At 56.7% G+C, this 21,903-nt stretch overlaps 1 protein-coding gene and 1 pseudogene across 2 annotated transcripts in view; one reads left to right on the plus strand and one right to left on the minus strand.

The window, feature by feature from the left end:
* Nucleotides 1-2,224: 2,224 nt before the first annotated feature.
* Nucleotides 2,225-21,903, minus strand: part of DNAJB6 (DnaJ heat shock protein family (Hsp40) member B6) — a 55,354-nt gene continuing 35,675 nt past the window's right edge. Inside the window, exons 9-10 of one of the 2 annotated variants that reach the window (XM_045564792.1) lie at nt 9,760-9,966; nt 2,225-3,658 (exon numbers count right to left, since the gene is read on the minus strand). In XM_045564792.1, coding sequence (XP_045420748.1) covers nt 3,576-3,658; nt 9,760-9,966 — 290 coding nt within the window. In that variant the 3' untranslated portion in view covers nt 2,225-3,575. Of the gene's footprint in view, nt 3,659-9,515; nt 9,967-21,903 lie in introns of those variants that run through there. The other variant, XM_045564791.1, reaches the window with a different exon arrangement.
* On the plus strand, nt 15,853-15,943 carry LOC123647847 (annotated as a pseudogene).

Consider the following 21,903-nt stretch of genomic DNA (forward strand, 5'->3'; position numbering starts at 1 on the left):
AGAGACGCAGGACACTCCCCAGAGAGGACAGACACTGTCGCTGGTCCTATCACGACGTCGGCCAAAGCAGGTCGCACGGAAGCCACCCAAGCGCCCCGAGGGGGGAACGGGCACCGTGTGGTCCCTGCACAGGGTGACGCTGACACAGGCTCCCAAGTGGACGAGTCTCGAGGACGAGGTGCCGAGTGAAGCGCGTCCCCGTAGCCCTCAGGTGCACAGGACAGGTGGGACGGGGCTGCCAGGGCGGGAGCACAGGGGGCAGGGCCCGAAGGGGCAGAGCTGCATTCTGGGAAACCGACAGGTGCTGGAGGGGGACGGCGGTGACGGCTGCCCGGCAACGTGAATCTGAACCGAACAGAACCGTGAAATGGTCAAGTTTGGGTTCCGTGCAGCGAAAGGGGCTCTTCTCAACAACCTAACAGGAAAACACCTGCCAAACAGAAAGGAGAACAGACTCACAACACGTAACTACCCCTGTGTTGTGTTTAATTAAAACACCTGTGGTCTCACTCGTTCTCTCTCAGACTTGAACCTTCCCACCTTTAAGAGCCGTGCGTGGAAAGCAGGCTGTGAACTCCCCACTCCCGCTCTCTGCCTCGTTCCCGCCAAATCCAGACCCCAGGGACTCAGACGCACCTCCAGGGCAGAGACTGGGGGGCGCACGGGCCTTGCGGGGTGAGGTGGCCCCTTTCCTGGACGCCGTGAGCATCTCAAGGTGTCTATTTGCCACAAGTGGGTTTTGGTCCCTGTGACCCCTGACAAAGGGGAAAGGGGTGCAGGGTCATCCCAGGGTGCTGGGTGACCCCGGGCTGTGCTCCCCACACCTCCAGGACCCTCACCCGGGCCCCGAGTCCTATCCCCACAGCCGCCCCCCGCCCAGCATCTCAAAGGTCACAGATGACAGCACTGTGCCTCCTCCCCTCCCCCGCAGGGAGCAGAGTGAGTCTGCCGGGCCCCACCCCCGCCACCCCCAGACCTCCCATAGCAGAAACGGGGCATCTGCACACAGCGGGGCCGAGGAACACCCGCCTTGGTGCCGGGGCCCACGGGGCCCAGCCCAGGACCAGGGGCAGCAGCCTTGGCCGGCTCTGCGCCGTGCTCCTCACCTGGGAGGCAGATACGCACCTGGCTGAGCCGCCTCGTCTGCAGCAGGCGCTCCCCGCGCTGCCCTTCCCCAGCAGAGCCGGCAGCAGCTGCCTTGGCACGCGAGCTGCCGGCACCACAGGGTCCAGTGACGCCCCAGCCTGCACCGGAGTCCATCACACGCGTGGCAGGGCGTGGCTGGAGGATGCTCACGGCCCTGGCGACATCCCCAGCCCCTGTGCGCCTGCCGGGAGCAGCCTGGCCACGCTCTCGCGCTGGCCTGGAGGGTGGAGGGCCGCAGCCCAGGCTGCTGGGGAACAGCCTCACATCGCGGAACCACCCCCTCCCTCAGGCACAATCTCAGCAGCAGGCTCAGGGATTCAAGCAGCTGAGATTGATTCTGCTTTTTAAAAATCCCCAAGTCACAGAGGCTGTTGGGAGCACGGACAGTGGTGGGTCCTGGGGCGGTTTCGTGGCAGCACCTTCCTGTACGGCCAGAAAGCCCAGAGCACCAGGACGCCACCACAGAGCAGAGAGAGTCGCGAGGACTTTCTCTAGGGCCGGTTCCCCTCCGTGCCACACGGGCTGTGGGTTTGCACGGTGCATGTTCACTGGCGGTTCCCGCTTTAAAGTCATGTTTTCATCTTACAAGAATGCACCTCCGTGCGGTGGCTCACGCCTGTAATCCTAGCACTCTGGGAGGCCGAGCCAGGTGGATCCTTTGAGCTCAGGAGTTCGAGACCAGCCTGAGCAAGACCCCGTCTCTACTAAAAATAGAAAGAAACTATCTGGCCAACTAAAAATATATACAGAAAAAAAAAAATTAGCCGGACATAGTGGCACATGCCTGTAGTCCCAGCTACTCGGGAGGCTGAGGCAGGAGGATCACCTGAGCCCAGGAGTTTGAGATTGCTGTGAGCTAGGCTGATGCCACAGCACTCACTCTAGCCCGGGCAACAGAGCGAGACTCTGTCTCAAAAAAAAAAAAAAAAAAAAAAAACCAATGCACCTCGGAATCTAGCCATTTGCCCCCAAAATATCACTTTTTCTTTCACAATTGAAATGTTGAAGAATTGCTTTTATTTTTAATTAGCAGTGACAGTGCAGCTGACTGACGGTTGTAATGACGGCAGGCGAGCTGTACTCAGGAACATACTTTATTGACGTAGGTAGCACTTAAAATACATTATGCACTCAGGGTTCCATTTCCCACGAAAAGCATCAAACACCAGTCCACCCCCGCCCAACCGCCTGCACCCCCTCCCCACAAACCCCAATAAACACACGATGCCAACTGCTCGAGGCGTTTCAGAACCACGGACCACGTTGCTCCCGGGCTTCTGCGCCTGCGGTTCTGCTGCGTGGACTGTGCCAAAGCTCCCAGTGTCAACCGTGATGCATGAGAACTGCTGGCATTTTTAACTCACATCGAAGCTTTTTAGGATGCCCTCGCTTCCAAGGGGACAAAGGAGAAAGCAGTGTCAACAACAGATCCTCATGTTAAAAAGGAAGAAATCAGTCACCGAGAGGGAACGTGCCAGAAAAAGGCTAAGGCGATGCGGCTTCCAACCTTCCCCGGCAGGAACGGGTTAAGTTGCATGTCATGCGAATGAGTAACCAGGGGAAACGGGCAGAATCTAGCTGGAATAGAATAATTATTTTTAAGGAGCCAATATTTGCAAACTGAAATATTTAGTTCAACTTTCTTGCTCAATATCTGATTATTTTCATGTGTCTATAAACAGCCCAGCGTGACCCTACCTTCAAAACCTAGAGATGGTTTGCTGAGCAAAATTTTTGCTAAAAAGAACAATTATGGATCCAAGAAAAAAAGGATGAAATTTAGCAAAAACTAAACAATATTTGAAGTTAAATTTGGATTACCCAGACAGGATTAAAATTGAAATAATAAATATAAGCAATGATTTTCCACCTGAAGCGATTCCCGACAGCCCACCACGCGGGTGGCTGGAAGTGCCCTGACAGCCACGGTCACTGTGCGGTGACCTCACGGCTCAGTCACGCTGCGCTCAGCTACGTTCTGCGTGCAGACGCTACCCGGCGTCGGGAAAGGAAGTCGTCTCACGGACACGCGCCCCGTTACTGCCTGGCCCTGACTATACTTCTACGGCTACGGCTGTCTCAGCCGTGTGCACAGGGCTGGGGGCTGGGGGCTGACCGGGGCGCGGGCGGCTCTGGAGGAAGACGCAGGCGGAGCTGGCGTGAGCAGAGCAGAGTGAGAGACTCGAGGCTGCGTCCCAGCTCCTACCGCCGCCACCCATGTCCCCAGCTCCTCCTCCCGACGTCCCTGCCTGACTGATGCACGATCACACGTCACATTCCTGCTATTAGTCCTGATTACAGTGAGTGCGGCCCCGGGACAAGGCCCGACTGAAGACGCTGCTACCTAGGGGGTGTGCACAGCCGCGCACTGAGCAAGGCCGTGCGCTGACGCCCGCCAGGGCCAGTGCCACGTGCCCGGCCAGTCCCGTCTAGTGGTTGCCCTTGGTCGACTTCTTCTTCTTCGACTCCTCTTTCTGCTTCTGCTTCTTCCTCTTGCCACCTTCCTTGAACCCTACGAAGACACGGCTTGTCAAACACTGCAGAGCAGCAGGGCTTCCCCACTAAGAGGCAAACATGTTTTCTAAGTATTTCCTCATGTTTAAAAAAAAGGCAACAAAGTCACCTTTCTGGGCCACATTTAAATCTCAATGAAAACATGAATTGCCTTTTAAAAGCGCAGAAATCCCATACTCATACCTGAGTGTCTGGGGCCCGGCCCCTCCCCTGCCCCAGCAGCACAGCTGGGGGCAGCTCTGCGGGAGGTGCACCTCCATGCGGGACCCCGTCAGTCCTCTGACCTACGCCACGTTGGTCCTCTGACCTAGCCCACGCTGGTCCTCTGACCTAGCCACGCCACTCCCACCTCCGGGGCGGGAATCTGAGTGTCCCCTGGGCCTCCCCCAGCGCTGGCCGGAGCGCGAGGCCGTCCTGCAGGGAGAGCCTCGCTGGGCTGGGCTCTGCGGGACTCGGCTCAGCAAAGTCCCCATCTCCTATCTGAGGACGGAAACCTTCCTCTGTCCCCACATTATGTGCTGAAAGTCAACAACTGTGCGACTGACCTCGCCAGCTGAAGCCAAAGGAGAAAGACACATTCACCCTCCGGACGTTTTGTCGAAAGGGCCAGAAATAAAGAACTCTGACTTCGGTCCTGCAGACACCATCCTAGACTTGGCCTACGCCGACGTGCGGGAGGAATTGGGCCTGATGGTGAATTTGGGCAACAGGAAATCAACTTAAGGGCTTGACTGACCCGAACCCAGGACACACCGGCAGAGAACCAGGCGGGCCTGGGGTTTAACACACGCGCCCCACACCTGCCAAAGGCCACGTCAAATATCCTCACCATCCGACACTACGGAGCCGCCTCTCACGGGAGACGGGTCAGAGCACAGGGCAGTCTGCAGACAGGGCCGGCACGCGGGACCCGCCCGGAGACCTGCAGCCACCAGGCGGCCCCAGCAGCCGACCCGTCACCCAGCGGGACCCCACTTCCCGTGCCGACAAGCGTGTTCCGAGGCGGAGCCCACTGAATGTGGTTCGCTCTGGTCGCCCACAGCAGTGGACTCTCAGACATGCCCTTCAGAGCCCGTGGCCCACGTGACTGGACACGGCTCTGCCCCTGAGCCCTGCTCCACAGGAGGGGACACGGGCCTCGACAGACACAGCCTGCAGGCCTAGCCCACGAGCACGGCGCACCACGTTTGCTCACAGCCCACACGTGCACAGGCTGGAGCTCACGTGAGCTTTCCGTGCAAACCGAGTGTGCCTTAGCTGCCCCACCAGAGCAGCACAAGGGGATGTCCCACTCCACGAGAGGCTAAGCGTCAACGCCACAAATTTAGGGAAGTTGCCTGGAAGTTACTGGAAGAAAGAAAGACAGGGCTGAGCAGACGCAGCTGCTGCGCCGAGTCACCAAGGAGCTGCTCCCAAAGCCACCGCCCAGGGGCCTGCTCTGGGGACTTGGGGCCACAAAGGCTGCCCTGGGGGAAGGCGGCGATCGAGGAAGCCACAGGGCAGGACAAGGAGGGCCAGAGACGGCACCTTCAAAGGGTCCTAAGGGCCCTTGCTGACCTGAAACTGCCTCCCAGGGCAGAGCCAGCAGGTGCAAACAGCTCGCTTGGGACCCTTGGACCCTCCCCGACCCTCCCCAACGGCTTAGTGACACCAGGTGGCACAGAGGGGTGTGACGGCCGCCCTGCCAGGTGAGCCTCCAGACAAGGTGCTTCCGAACTTAGGCCCCAGGTTCGGCTGGAAGCACAGCAGGGACGGTCAGGGGTTTGCAGGCGGGCGGGAGTCAGAAGTAGTGCAGGTGCCGGGGCGGTGACCCCTGACACAAGAGCAGCGAGTCAGAGAGCCCTCGTGCGAAGCGGTGACAAACAGCGCGCGTGCAGCAGTTGAACTGGAAAGCCCTCGTGGGCGGTTCTCTGGAACCCCAATCGATCGAGGGGCTGATGTCTCCAACAGTGGCTTTCTGTGTTCTGACTCATTTTAGTTAAAGCAAAGTTTTAAAGTTTACGTTTCTCGTGCAGTGAGGTGAGGATGGCCTCTTTTCCTCCTAGCAGATTCGATTACATAAAATAAACCAAAAACTGCACTCCCAGCTACGCAGGGGGCCGAGGCAGGAGGATCTCTTGAGCCCAGGAGTTCAAGGCTATAGCGCCATGAACATGTCTGTGAACAGCCACTGCACTCCAGCCTGGGCAACACGGCAAGACCCCGTCTCTAAACAAACCAAAAAAAAAAAAAAAGAGTCTGTCTGACTAGCACTAACGGGCTGATCCTCACCTTTGGCAATTTCCCACAGGGGCCAGGGACCCTCCCAGGTCCCCCCGCTGCACCTCCTGCGTTGTCCTTCTGACCAAAACGGACCCCGGTCAGACATCGTGTTACCCGGCTGGCACGTCCAGCCTCGACGATGACAACCAAAGAGTGGGGCTCTCAGCCACTTCTGCTACAAGGCATTTTTTTCCCCACTGACACAGGGTTTCTCTCTGTCGCTCAGGCTGGAGTGCAGTGGCACAGTCATAGCTCCCTGCAGCCTCCAACTCCTGGGCTCAAGTGATCCTCCCGCCTTGGCCCCTGACCCAGAAAAAAAAAAATAATAGGTGCTCATTTAAAAGAGTAACACAACTACTACCCATCCTTTCTGGGCTAGGGATAATAAACTGACTACTTAAACAGCATGTCCTATAGAAAAATACTCTGAGGAACTACTACGTGTTATTCTTAACATGTATAAATACCCAAGTTAGTTTCATTAAAAAGAAACTTCAGGCCAGGCACAGTGGCTCACGCCTGTGATCCTAGCACTCTGGGAGGCCGAGATGGGAGGATCATCTGAGCTCAGGAGTTTGAGAACAGCCTGAGCAACAGCTAAAGAACAGCCTGAGCAACAGCTAGACCCCATCTCTACTAAAAAAAATATAGAAAGAAGGTAGCTGGACAACTAAGAATATATATAGAAAAAATTAGCCAGGCATTGTGGCGCATGCCTATAGTCCCAGCTACTCGGGAGGCTGAGGCAGGAGGATTGCTTGAGTTTGAGGTTGCTGTGAGCTAGGCTGACACCACGGCACTCTAGCCCAGGCAACACAGTGAGACTCTGTCTCAAAAAAAAAAAAAAAAAAAAAAACTTCAAGCTATCAAAAGCTAGTAACAGGGTTAAATTCCAATCTTTAAAGATTGGAATTAAAGATGGAACTAAAGAGAAACATTCTACAGCATCTCTGGGTAAGTTGCTTTCTTAAAACCAAAAAAAAAAAAGTTAAAGGACCAATTCTATTCTTTCATTCATAAAGATTTTTTTTCAGGTTCAATAATTTTAACTTTCCTTTTTAATGGTTTTGTGTTCTTGATGGATTTACAGGACATGCGGCGTTCACAGATGCAAAGTAACACTGGTCCTTTCCAAAGTTTTACTTTCTGAGTCACTGGTTCCAGGTGACATCCAGTACGAAACACACAAGCACTTGTGCTTCTACGGGCCAGGGCAGGTCTGAGGGGAGGTCAGTAATTTAAAGCAACAGCACAGTCAACCAAACGGCAAATGCCAGCAAGCCAAGTACCTCTCCGCCCATTCACCTGCACAGCACCAACCAGAGCTGCCTGCGCAGCCAGCCACCGAGGCTGAACACGAACTCGCCGCTCCCCGAACGCCTGGGCTCCCTGAGCTGCTCCCCGACAGTGAGCTGTGTTAGACACGCCGTGACACGGGAAATCCTCACATAAGCAGTTCATGTACAATCTGAAGGCTGCATCTTGAGTGACAGCTCATTCCAGCCTGGAAAAGTGCCGGTTTCCTGGGACGAGAGGCTTCTCGGGCAGCGAGGCTTTCAGTCCTCAGTCCAGGAACGTCAGGGAGGACGCTACAGGGACACAACCTCCCTCACATACCCTCACCGCCGCTCAGCACCCAGACTCTGCCAGGCTGGATGAGCACGTTGTGGGCGGTTTTTGCAGAGATGCAAACCAATCTGTCCTTTTTTCTACTCTAGCAGTTTCTGGAATCTTCCTCTGAATCAGATTTGGTGTCTCTCAATAAGAAGTTAAATAGAAGTTTTTGGGGCCAGGCAAGGTGGCTCACTCCTGTAATCCCAGCACTCTGGGAGGCCGAGGTGGGAGGACTGCGGAGGCCAGGAGGTGGAGACCAGCCTGAGCAAGAGACCCTGTCTCCACAAAAATACAGAAATCAGCCGGGCGTGGTGGTGGCACCTGCAGTCCCAGCTACTCAGGAGGCTGGGGCAGGAGGATCGCTTGAGCCCAGGGGTGTGAGGCTGCAGTGAGCTGTGACTACGTCATGACACTCTAGCCCAGGTGACAGTGCAAGACCCTGTCTCAAAAAAAAACTAAAAGCCTTCCACATATTCTCATTATACATTCGTATGAAAACCATCTTTAATTCTTCAATGATTCAACTTTGACACTCTTCAAGGCCTCACAACTAGACTGAACAGAAGGAACAGACCAGAGAGGAGGCGGCTCCTGGCCGCCTGCTGCTCCCTGAGGCCCCTAGATGCCCAAAACTCCTCTAGCTTCTGCCACCTGGTGTTGGGATTTCTAAGTTAACCACTCTTCCCTACCCAAAAAAGGTATCTTGTTGGGAACCTGATGACAAAAACTGACAAAACAGTGAGATTTGGTGGGAAGAATCGCCGTCCTGACTTTACTACTGAATCCTACTTTGCCAAAAATCTGCCGCAGCAGCAGCTCTACCTTTCACTTGACAGGCGTGGTCTTTGGGAACCCACGGCAACGCTGCCCTCCAAAGAGACCAGCCCGGCTTTGGAGTAAGTATGCAGGTGACCCTGGGGCCCTGTCTGCGTGACCCCTCCCACGGCCCCTCCTCCAAGAGGCCAGCTGCTCCTGGAACCGGGGCACCTCCGGGCAGCCCCACACCCGCACACCTAGTTCTTGGGAGCCGGGAAATGAGGTACCAGCAGGCCAGGCGTGCGGTGCCTGCCTTTCCAGCCCAAACTGCTTAAACGGCACCTGCCCAGGGAAACTGGATCTATGACCCTGCTCTGCCCTGCACCTTACAAAGACCCTTCAACCTGACACTGCCCCGACCCACGCTCAGACCCTGCAGTACCAACAGGTGACAGTCGACCCTGGGACCCTCCGACAGTCCCGCCCACGCAGCGAGGGCTTTCTGAACGCTCACAGCCCACACCTGCCCCGCCGGGTCGGCTCCATAGGAGACTCACGGGGCAGGGCAGCTGTGTCCACCCCAGGGCAAAGTGACTCTAAGCTCTACATTGGTGGCATGTTTCCTTCTGTCCCCTAAAACCACGATGGACAACTCCGCTTCATCTGAGAAGAGCCAGACGGGACTTCAAGGGATTGATTTTCCAGCAGAAAGTTCTAAGAAAGGAGAAGAGCCGACTCCCATCTCTCATTTCTGCCTAGACAGTACTTTTGCCCAAGGCCATGGAATGAACCCCGCGACACACACCTGAGTCACCTGACACAGCTTCAAACACCAGCGTCTCCCCCACAAGCCACCCTGCTGCGGCCGACTTGGCCACTCACAGCCCTGAGCACAAACACTTCCAGCCCCCCCGAGCAGTGCAAGGGGCAAGGGGCAAGGGGCAAGGGGCACCTCCACTGGGCTCCAGGGCTCCGTCGGGTCAACCTAAGGGCCCATGCCCCTCGGAGACCATGCCGACCACAGGGAACTGCCCACCCCACCCCGGGAGCCCGACACAGGCCGGACTGCAGGCGCCTTTTGCTCTGAGCCCATGCGGAAAGCAGAGAGGGCGAGGGGCTGGCGGGCGCAGGCACAGGGGCTGGGTGGCAACCGCAAGCGCTGATACAAAGGCACAAGGAGGTGCGGGGAAGGTAGAGGCAGCACCTGCCGCTCCGGCAGCTCCTCCGCCTGTGCCCAGACACCGGCTTCATACACATCCCGGGAGACGGGGACCCGGCTTTAATCGTGGGAGGACTGGCCCCGCGCGGGCCCGCCTTCCGGGAGGAGCTCCAGGGGGCAGGTGGGGCAGTGGCTGCCCGCTCAGGTGAGCACACAGCAGCACAGGTGCGGCTTCTGGCCTCTCTGTCCTTGGGCCTCGGGGGAAGCAGCGCTTTGGACAGGCTTCGCACCAGCCTCCCTGTGCACACCTGCTGAGGACGTGGCAGGCTCCCAGGGCCCGGAGACCCTCGGGCGCTCGTATTGACCCTCCTCCTCGATGATGTGGTGGGGTGCGTGTCTGACCGCCGAGGCCGGCCACGGTGACTTGGGCGAGCGGGCGCTGGCGGGCCGGGCCGGCAGGGCACTCTGGCCTCTCCGCATGCACTCCTGCGCCAGGGCGTCTTCGTCCGCCACACCTGAAAGCACAGCATGGAGAGAGGGTGAGTGGGCGTCCCGGCCAGCGACACGCCCTCGGGGCAAGGGATCCACGCTGTCCACGGGTCACCATCGCTTCAGCCACCACCGCTCTGCAGAAGGAGAAGAAAAGAATTATGTCACTGCGTCCCCGGCACCGCTGGGGCCCGAGCCTCACCTTCCAAGGGGGACAGACACAGCAGCCACAGACAGCTGCCTCTGGGGCTGGAGGAACAGCCCCACCTCCGCACACCGGCGGCTTCAGAAGGCACAGCCAACGTGTCTTCCCCACCAGTACGCGTCCCTCGACAAGTCCCTCGACAAATTCCGTCGTCAAAATCAAGCGGGACGCCCTGGAGGAAAAGGCGTCACGTCTACCTGGCAATTTCATTCTCAGGTGGCTCTAATCCCAGAACCTGTGCCCGCCTGGTGCCGGCCCAAGTCTGCATGCACGAGGAGTGGACAGACCTGCTCCCGGCCTCCCGGGAAGCACCCCGGCTCCCAGCCCGGCCCGGGCACGGGCCAGCACGCCGCACATGCACCCCCGGGCAGACATGCAGGGCTCTGAAAGTTGTGTTTGCACTGATCTTTTGAAAAAGAGAAAAAAAAATTGCACATTGGATGGAAACAAAGAATGAAATAAGAAAACAAATACTATTCACTGAAGGATTTCTTTGATCCTCTGTCAGTTTGATTAGCAGCCACTGCATGGACGTGTAAGAAAAAGGCCCGGCTGGAACTGCAGCCACAAACCGAGACCAGAGCCCTGGAACTCCTGGTCCCCTTAGATGCTGCTCCTCGAGGAGAGAAGATGCCCGTTTACTCTTCGTGACTGACTGCCACCAAGCACCTTGTAGACACGTCCTCGCACCCCGGGGCAAGCGGGCTGAAGGCGCCTTCCCTGCCGGGTGCAGACAGGCAGCCCCCCCTCGGCAGACGCAAGCGCCCCCCACGCGCTGAGCTCCCACCCCGCTCCCACCCACCGCAGGGAGTGTCCGCCCACAGAAACATCTGGAAATGAGATGGACAGAGAGACACGGGTGTTAGGGCTGTCCATAAACCAGTCCACACACCGTTTACCAGCTCCTGTGGGCCCGGCCGAGCAGGAGTCTGTCCTCAGCTCGGCCCAGACCTGGGCTTCGTCACACACGCCCTGCCCGGCACCGGGGACCGGCCCACGCTCAGCAGCGCAACCTTCTCTTGGGCCCTCGACTGCGGCCCTGCCCTGGAGAGGCCAACAGCAGCGGCCAGGGAGGGCCCTCGCCCCCCTGCCACACAGCACAGAGCCCACCTGTGGGGAGACCACGGCCTGGCCCCGTGCCCCTCACGGGCCGGTGGCCCTCCTGACGCCCACACATGCGCAGCACCCATGTCACGGCACTCGGGAAGGGCTCAGCCGTGTTCCAAACTCAGCGGACGCTTGCCAAGGCGACAGGCCTCGGTGCCCACCTTCGACCTACGCCGGTCCCATTCCCCACCTCCGGACACAGAGACACAGGATTTTTGGAGCCCATTAACCAAGCACCATAAACGCAACTGCGAGCTGGCAGGGCCAGTACCTCACAAGCCACTGCGACACCTGCCCTGCGGGTCCGGCCGGAGGCCCCAGGGCTGCTGGCGAGACCGGCGGCGCCTGAGAACGCTCCCTGGGCACCAGCGCTGAGCACGGAGCTGAGGCAAGTTCTCCACTCGGGACCCCGTGTGCTTACCTGGCCGGGGCCTGCGGTCCCACGAGAGCACGAAAACGCACTCGGTCTGCACAGGCTTTGAACACCGGTGTCGGCGCACACGGAGGTTTCTCGGACACCGTGTCGCCAGGACACCTGCAGGTCTCCCAGAGAGGGTCCCAGCCACGGGATGAGGGGCGGTTAGGAGCCAGCGCCCCCGGGGCCTGTGACATGAGCACCCGGCACCGAGCACGTCAGCTAGTCACACATGTTCCCAGCTACCCTGGACCCCTCCAAGAGGACACACGAGAATGGTGTCACGAAATGACCGTTTCTGGTGAGGCGACTTCCAAGTCTGACTCTGGAATCCAAAGCAGGGGGGGAGGAGGAGGAGGAGGAGGAGGAAGGGGAGCCGTGGCCAGGAAGAGTTTGCGACTCACCTGGCTGTGTCCTGTGGCTCCTGGGTCCCCTCCCCAAGCTGCAGCCCCGTCCTGGTGGTGCCCACGGGGGCACACAGGCCCCGCCCACCCAGGAGGGACTTTTGAGACCAAACATCAGCACTCGCCCCGCGGCTCCCACGGGGCAGTCGAGCTGATCCCATCTCCGGGCAGAGCCACACCCGGTACCCGGCAAGATTTGCAGGATTATACTCTGCGAGTACTAAAGCTTCAGGGATGTGACATGCTCAACTGACCCTCCGTGCCTGGGATGTGGCTGAGCGCCCAGGGCCCTGCCCACCGAGCTCTCCGCCTGGGTTGCTCACCGGGCCAGCAGCGGGGACGCGGGGAGTCGGGGGCGCGCTGCTGCGGTTCGGACATGGCCGAGGGAGGCGGCTGTTCCCCGCACCTGCTTCCGGGGGATGCAGCTCTTGGCCATTCCCTGTTCTGCATTTTCAGTGCAGCCACGCCTGCCCCCACATCAAGAGCAGCGTGCAGAGAGCTCCGGCCCTCCCAGCCCTGGTCCCCCGTCCGGCTCCCAGCCTTGCCTGTACCTCAGAGTCCTGCCGGGCAGTCCAGGGCCACCCGAGCCGCCCTCTGGGTACAATACCAGGCTCTGCCTGCGGCATGGACACCTGACGCCTCCCGCCTCCCACCTCCCCTGAGCCTGGACGGCCTCCAGAGCTGCTCCACGGTTTTGTGTTTACTGTTTGGAAAATAGTCACTAAGATGTTACGGTTGCTATCTGGAAAACAAATGCACCAAATGCACAAATATTGAAAACAGACATACCCCATGTTCACAGCTAGCTTTTTGTTATCTCGAAGCCTACAGAGATGGGCTTTGCACAGATGTGCAAGTCTCACATTTCCTCTGTCAAAGGACTGGAGGGACCACGGGAGGCTGGAATTCCAACTGGCCCCAGAGCGAGCTCTGCTTCTCTCCCCTCTTCCTCCTCCTCACAGACCTGTCGGCCCCAGGCCTTAAACTTCTCTCCCTCCATGGCCCCAAGGGGGACGTGGGCTCCAGCCCAGGTCTCAGCCCCCAGGCAGGGCCCCACCTCCTGGCCCCTCAACCCCTGGTCGGGTGTGAGGTGCGGGGCGGCGGCTCCTTGGCCTGGTCCCCTTGGCAACCGCTCCAGAAGCAGCGCTAGGGCCCAGGTGCCCGGGCACAGGCCCAGCTCAGACAGGTCCCCGTGAACCTCCCGGTTCCTGAGGTGCCAGGAAAAGCAACCTGGGCCAGGAGACAGGTGGACACTCGGCCCACAGGTGAGGCCACTGCTCTCCTGAGCCAGGTGTCCGCTGCCTGCCTTCTGGGGGCACGCAGGCAACACGCACACCACACACACACACCCCACCTGCTGTATACAGCCGTGTGACATAGCCAAAGCGCTAAAGGAACAAACCTCAACCCTGGAAGAACATCCTTCCCACACGACATGGGGCAGCTGCATCCCAGAGGGACGCGGCCTGAGGACCGCTGGGAACAACACATTCTCTTGCCCTGCCCTGGAAAACTGCAGCGGCCAAAGGGCAGCTCGCTTCAAACAAGCAGCCGCAGGCTCCACATTCCTTATTTCCTGGAAGTCAAGACCCAAGAGGCGCTTTAGGCTGAAGGGAGGGACGCTGCGTCCACCCTGCCGGCACCTCCCGCCGCGGCCACGCCACGCCCAGGAGCCCATGTCTGAGCGGCACAGGACCAGTCCCGCCGGGTGTCCACCCCCAGCAGCCATCAGAGCACAGTGAGTGTGACACCCCCCAGCACACATGCAGCCACACAAGCCACACTCAGGCTGCCCCGGAACTTGCTTTCCCTTTGACCCACCTCACACAGAAACAAAAAAACCAAAACCAACGGCATCGAAACCTTATTAGGAACCAACATATTCAAGGTTTGGCTTTACACACGCTTTCTGGCTGGGCAGAAAAACGCTGCATCCGGCGAGCTACCGTCATGGTTGCTTAGTGACAGGGCCACGTCCTGAGACACGTGTTATCAGGCGACGTTGCCACTGCGGGGACATCCCGATGGTGCAGGCTGCATGCCTGGCTGCTCTCCTGGGCACACGCCCGCACGGCACCATGCTGACACCGCCGGCAACGCAGCAGCACTTGTGTGTCCAAACGCACCACACAGAAAGGGAGCAGCAAAGCCAGGGTATCACAGTCTCGTGGGACCACCTCACACGGGCGGCCCCGCGCTGACCCGAATGGTGTGACAGGCAGTGCCTGCGTCTTAAAACCAGGGCGGCCTTTCTGAATCACACGCGGCAGCGCCACGCGGCGAAAGGCCTGCCCGGCCGGCAGGGACACAGCTCCGTGTGAGCTGCCGCAGCACTCCGATGCTCTCGTCACGGCTGGACGTGCGCAAGACCCGTTGTGTCTTCACAACACACACGCTCGGGAAGAAACCTACTCAACCTCTCACAGAGCCACTGGCTCCTCTTGATAGAACCTAAAATTCCCCTAATTAAAGCCAAAGGAAGTATTAACTGCCACTTCAGTCTCCTCCCCCACGCGTCAGGCTCCCAGAAAGTCACCGTGTCTGTCTGTCTACAGCCTTCTCCAAACTTCCCGTGTGACACCACTGATCATTCTGCTTTCGAGATTTACTGAGTGAACAATTTTAGTTTAGCGATTTATTATACAAAGCCCATTACTTGTAGAAAAAAGTAAATAAATCACATCTAACTCTACAACCCACAGATGAGGTACTATTTTGGTATAATTCCTTACTCTTCCTGTGCATGAACTAACTAATAAGCCCTATAAATTATTTAATACTAAAATGTAGGCTGGTTACAAGATTTCAAGTTTCTTTTTCATTTGGGGAACTAAATATACCAAAAAAACACCAGCAAGTTGAATAAAATTTAAAAACAAAAACAAGATCTGCCAGTATCTCCCTGAGCCAAAACACGCTTAAATCATCTCACAGTCACTGCAGGAACGTCCCCGCAGCTGCCGCACGAGCACAACCATCATAGCAAACGACCATCGCAGCCAACGCTGCGGTCCCTCCCCAGATGCGCCTGGATACAGCGCAGGAGTCTGGCTGACATGCGGATGAAAACAAGCTTCCACAGACAAAAACCACCACTTCTCCCAAATATGCACAATCCAAGAGTCTTTGCTGGGGCTGCTTCCTTTTTCTGCTTTTTTCTGGGACGGAGGGAGGGGGGTTAGCATCCCATGCAAACTGCAGCCGTGAACCCCACTCTCACAACGGAGGTCACCCGAACACCCAAACACGCAGCCTGGCCCAGCAGCAGACAGACGCGCTGACACGGAACGCGTGCCAGGCACTGGGACCCCAGAGACCCTGCCTGCCCTGCTCTAGGGGGCTGGAGCACAGCAACACACGGACGTGGGTGCCAGGGGGAAGAGACAGGCGTGGCACGTGGAGAGGGGGGACGTGGGGAAACCACGGTTAGGCACAGACCACCTCTGGCTGGGGGAGTGCGAGGACGCGGGTTACGGAGCAGGGGTGGGACGGGACGGGAGGGGACCGCCGTCCCAGAAGCCACACCACAGTATCCTAGAAGCCAAGGGAGGCCCCGAATAGTTTCAAACAGGGGAGCAGCAGTTCTGCCATCCACGCTCCCGACACAGAGGAACAAACCTCACCGGTGACAGCGTGCAGGCTGGGCTGAGCGGCAGGACAGAGCAGCCACAACGGGTGCCGCAGCGGCCACAATCACAGTAATTCTTAATGGCTGCTCAGGGACTGTCAGGACAGAGCTTCTTTGGGGAGCAAAGGCCAGCTGTGGAAATAACTGGAGAAAGAGCACACTGGTGCTCGCCTCAGCAGCACGTGCACGATACAGAGAAGATTAACACAGCCCCTGTGCAAGGATGACACCCAAGTTCATTTTTAAAAAAAGCAAAAAGCGCACCCCAGCTGACTACAAGGCGATGCGCCTGCCGGCGGGAAGCACAGGCAGGAACACAGGAGACAGCGGCAGCTGTTCTGCCAGAGCCCCCGACTCGAGAGCGGACCAGCCACGACAGCCTGTGACGCAGGCCACGTGGGGCCAGGGAGCCCAAAAGCTCTGCTGTGGCCACTTCCCCGCACCGGTGTCGCAGCTGAAAAGCCTCGGGCATGGAGGGTCCTTCACAGCGTCAGGACGCCGTGCACAGCACCCACCCTCCCCGGCCGGGGCAGCCCTGACTGGTCTGCAGGGATGGGTGCTTGGCAGGCACTGTCCCAGCCACCAGCTGCTCGGCTCACGTCCCAGCCAAGTGCTGTGAGCCAGCAGCGGGCAGCAGCTCGCACAGCTCCTCCTCAGAGCGACGGGGAAGCAGGGCCGGCTCTGGGCACGGCCTCCCTAGCGAGAGCACCGGCTCCGGGCACGCCAGGAGAGCACCGCAGGCCCCGTGCAGGCCCCGCCCACACCTGGTCAGGGAGCCGGTGGTGGTGTCGCCAGGATCCACTGAGACGAGTTGTGATCGCAGCGGCTGGAACACGGCACTGCCAGCTGCTGTTGTCACGTCTCGGGGACTTTGGGATGGTTTGAGGAAAATTACAAGATGGAAATCAAGGGAAGTACAGGCCTCCATTTTCTCACCTAGAAAAGGAGGAGGGTGGCGGCTGCTCACGTCTGAAAAGGTCCTTAGACTTGAACCGTCCCAAGTTCTGCAGCCTCCTCCCCACGCCTGGCTCCCTCCGGTTTGCATTCCTGGACTAGGAACTCACAACACGCAGCCTCCTGACCGAGGTTCCAGAACCCTAAACAGCCTCGGGTCATGTTGAGACCCTCTCCCGACACTGGCACAGCAGCCTTCCCAGGAAGCTGCTGACACCCGGCCCAGAAGGCAGCGAGGAATGACACGCTGCCAACATGTGACACGTGGAGCGCCTGGAGCTCACTGGTGCCCCCGCAGGCCACCACCTCACGCCCCAGAGCCCAGGGGGTCCTGCTCCTCTTCCTGGAGCCGCCTGACCCCACCCAAGCTGAGGGTGGGGGACAGGGGACACCTGGATCTCGTCAGGGGCAGAGAGGAAACACCACTAGCCCCCCGACCCCAGCGGTCTACCCCGTGAACCGGCAGCACGACTTCTGAGCGGCAGCTCCTTCCAAACGGAATCCCGTGCACCTTAAGTGTCCCCAGGAGACCTGCTGTCCCTCGGTCAAGCTCCAGCACTGCAGCCATCTACCTGCATGTCCAAAGCACCACTTTTATCGGACAGAGAGTGCAATTGAAATAAATCTTGGAAAGGAACATCATAAAGCAGAACAAATGCTGTAATGTTTGTAGAATCACATCGCCCCGCTGATCTAGAGACATTAAAGCTCATTTCACAAACAAGTGCACTGACAGCAATTCCAGTTTCTCCCAGTGCTCTTCCGTCTGCCCGTCAGGACACTCACCGGAAGGCTCCCGGCAGCACGGGCACCGGCCTTCACCAGCCGCCTCCCTGGACGCTCTCGGCGGGGGCAGCAGAGTGCAGGGGCTCCAAGCCAGGCTCCTGCCACCCCAGCAAACACCCCACTAAGCTCCCAGGCAAGTCTCTGTACCACAAAATCAAAAGCAAAACTAGGCAATGTGTTAAACATCAGATAACAGAAGGAACTATGTGTTGACTTTGAAGCTAACCACTTGCTGTTGCTATTTGCGACACACTACACTACCGCAGCAAGATGCCGTATCTCCCCTCCCCCAAAAATTGCTGTCCATAAAGCGTAGCGCTTTACAAATTCCACTGCAGCCACGCACACCCAGACTGGGACGCACACCCAGACTGGGACGCACACCCAGCCTGCTTCGCTGCGTGACAAGCTCACACCTCAGCGTCCAAGACAAAACCTGCTCTTGTTGTGATGCGTGGTTTCTCCTTCAGAAGCGTACAAACAGCGTCGGTTCCTAACAAACTATGCACTAGGGGGATCCCAATAAAATTCCTCCCCCAAAATGGCAAAGACAAGCAAATCATTAAGAATTTAATCGCATTTCACAGTGGGTGAAGGACAAAATACCCACATAGGAGAAAGAGATTCCTACCTGACACACAAGTTACAGATGGATTAGTATTTTAAACATTTTCTAAAAAGGTAGATATGTAACAACAGAATTTCTTAACCAAGACAGAAAACACCCAGTAGAATAGAAGTTCACACAACTGACAAGGCATGTGTTATCGGCCATGTTTTTTTTTTTTTTTTTTTTTTTTTTGGAGACAGAGTCTCGCTCTGTTGCCCAGGCTAGAGTGCCGTGGCATCAGCCCAGCTCACAGCAACCTCAAACTCCTGGGCTTAAGCGATCCTCCTGCCTCAGCCTCCGGAGTAGCTGGGACTACAAGCATGCGCCACCGTGCCCAGCTAATTTTTTCTATTTTTAGTTGTTTGGCTAATTTCTATTTTTAGTAGAGACGGGGTCTCCCTCTTGCTCAGGCTGGTCTCGAACTCCTGAGCTCAAGTAATCCTCCTGCCTTGGCCTCCCAGAGTGCTAGGATTACAGGCGTGAGCCACCGCGCCTGGACATAGGCCATGTTTTGAATGAATGAAAACAAAACTTACAAATGACTTAGAAATCAACAAAAATGTTTTTATAAATCAAACTCAAAAGAAATTTTTAGAACTTTACATTTATGAGAAGACTGCAAATAAACATTCTGCAGCAGCACAATTAACCAAGAGGACAGGAAGAAAAACTTAAGACAAAAATGAGATACTTGTTCAAAAAACATGAAAAATATTAAAACCTCTTGTATCAAAAGAGTAATCAAATAGTTCAACACTTCAAAACCTCAAATAAAAAATAACAAATGAGGCCGGGCGCGGTGGCTCACGCCTGAAATCCTAGCACCCTGGGAGGCCGAGGCGGGAGGATGGCTCCAGGCAGGGGTTTGAGAAACCAAGAGTAAAATCACACAGTAAAATACTAAAACTCGCCTGCTGCAGAACAAGACAGAAATGCTTGATATCAACATTAATGATTAGATAAGAAAAAACATGGATACAAGTATGATGAAATTTATAGAATTTTCTACTTCTAAAAAATTATTCCCAAATTAAAAAAAAAAAAAAAACCACAGTACTGGAAGAGCAAAGTGACCAGGTGAAGGCAACGCCAGAGCACACTGACCTTCCTGGTCGTCCGCAGTAATCAGCTAGAAGGGGAAACGCACGCAGGCCGCTGCCAGCCTGGTGCAGTGGTCCTTCTCAAACACGTTCACACCGACGTTACAGCCGTGCGTAAAACAAGAGGTAAAAAGAGCAGAGAGCGCGTCTACCACACTGCTCCTGCACACCCAGGTCTCCCCAAAGTGACTCACTAAATAAAGCAACAGAGGCGGGGGGCCCTGAGCTCATCGTACGTGCCACAGCCCTGCACACCAACTGCCCTTGCAGATAAAACTGTGAAAGGGTGATCCTGATGTAGAAATGAACCAAAATATGAGAATCCAAAAACTGATTTATGTCTAACAAACACTGAGTGGGTAACACTGGCAGAGATATTGTGAGAAACTCAGATGTTTTCAATACACACATACGTTCCAAGCAAATTAAAGAACTAAACAAAGTACAATTACAGAATAAAACTATGGGGTAATAATCAGTTCTGGAAGCATGACATTAAGCCAGAGGCGCCACACACACACACACACCTGCTTCTGTCAGTAACTAAGACTGCCACACGGGTAAGTCACATGAACAAACTTCCGAAGGATTAAAAAGAAAACCACCTGAGCAAAGCAGGCAAGGGACTGGTAACCATTACATAACGGGTTCCTACAACATCAGTAAGAGAACAAGTCTACCGGAAAACAGGTACATGCAGGTAACATACATAGCAACAAGATGCTTGTCCTAATCAGCCAAGCAAACACAAGTTTTCACAAGTGTTCACAGCACCTCCCAGGGGGTGAGGACACTGGGACCTTGACCCACTCACTGCTGGTGGAGCAGACGCTTTGTTGGAAGTAACGTGTGACTATTGATTTCAAATGCACACATTTCTCAGCCCAATTACTCAACTTCTAGGTACCTGTTTAATGCAACTGCTCCTACAAGGACATGACTCTACGCAAATACCTCAAATGTTCAGGGGAAAAACATTTGCCAGGGACTTGGGCCAAGGCCCCAGCAGGTGCTGACTAGCAGCAGGCGCGACCTTCACCAGGCAGACTGCTCAGGCTGGGCCCGGCCCGACCGGGGGAACCCAGTCCTCCCTGCTAGGTGAGGGCAGCAGCAGGGGCTCAGCCCTGAGCCCCTCAGTCCCTGCTGTACGGCATGGACTGTCCCCAGGACATTGCCTGGGGGGCCGCCCCATCCGGGCAGGGGCCGCTGGCCCAGACAGCCAAGGCTGTGGCTGATGGGCCCCCTGAAGAACAGCCACTTCCCTCCGGGTCTGGCGCTGGCTTGATGAGAGCCGTGGCCTTATGTAAAGCGACCCTGAACTTTCAGGTAAGAAGTTACTTGGCTTAGGGCTGACGGGTAGCGAGGTTCTCGACTTGGGGGAAATGCAGGTAAGAAACAAGTCACACGCAGGGTCCCAACTCCACACAAGCTGTTGCTCCTGGCAGGACGTCGGGGCTTTCAGCTTCAGTAGCCCCAGTGCTTAGGGGCAGGCGGGTCTTCCCTGCCCGCCCTGGGCTCAGACCCTGCCCATGGCCGCAGCACCTCCTGGGCTCTCAGGAACTCAGCGCAGCACCCGCCACACACAAGGGCAAACCCCGCGCCTGCGGGGACAGGCAGAAGAGGAGCCACCCAGCTCTGCAGCAAGTCCTCAGCGCAAGCCTCCTTCGGAAAGCCTCCCTGTCCCCTTGCTGTGAGTGCCTGTTGGCTCAGCACAAGAACCAGTTGCCGAGAGAAAAGTCGGGGGAACTGGGCGAAGCACTGATCCCTTCTCGAGAGACAAGGCAAGCCTAACGGGGCAGCACGGCAACAATCCGCAGGGTCTGCTGACTGGACTGTGAATCTAACACCACGTCCTCGTGTGCTCCTCAGTGCTGCCAAGGAGGGGCGGAGGAACGTCACGAGCCAAGAGGAAGCTCCTGCCGGTCCCCACCAAAAGTCCTCCACAACCAGGCGCCAGAATGCCGGCAACTGGCGTTCCTGAAATGAGTGGCCTGCGACGGCAATCGTCCCTCTGGATTCACTCAACACGTAGTTAAGGGACACCTCCCGCGCACAGGCTGGGACACAGCGGCAACCAAGTTCTTGTCCTTATGAGCACGTGCCTGCAGGGCGGCACTCCACCGTAGGAGTCTTTTATTTTCTGAATGGGTGGGTACGAGGGAAGGGGGAGAAAGTCTATTCAGGGTTCTGGGTTGAGTACTTAATTCACCCAGGACGTTAAAGTTAACTCCTTGGAAAAAAACAGTTTAAGATCTACTGACACCCTGCACAAAAGCAAGGAAGCAAATGTTTACAAACGCAGCAACAAGCCTCTCGATGCCCATTCATACTTCTAACAAGACCCAAAAAACTCAGCCAGTTCTGGTCTTTGGTAATCAGTGGCCACAGTGAGTTCAATATTTCTGGCACAGTAAGGGCCGTTGTATTAATAGCTTCCCTTCTTTGATCTTTTTAAAGATGGGCTGGGCATGGTGGCTCACCCCTGTAATCCCAGCACTCTGGGAGGCCAAGGTGGGACGATCGCTTAAGGTCAGGAGTTCTAGACAAGCCTGAGCAAGAGGAGACCTCGTCTCTACTAAAAATAAAAATAAGTAAATAAATCAGATGATCAACTAAAAATAGGAAAAATGTTAGCCAAGGGTCACGGTGCATGCCTGTGGTCCCAGCTACTCGGGAGGCTGAGGCAGGAGGATCACTTGGGCCCCATGAGTTTGAGGTTGCTGTGAGCTAGGCTGACGCCACGGCACTCTAGCC

This window comes from Lemur catta, chromosome 11 (assembly GCF_020740605.2).
Source record: "Lemur catta isolate mLemCat1 chromosome 11, mLemCat1.pri, whole genome shotgun sequence".
NCBI classification, from domain to species: domain Eukaryota; kingdom Metazoa; phylum Chordata; class Mammalia; order Primates; family Lemuridae; genus Lemur; species Lemur catta.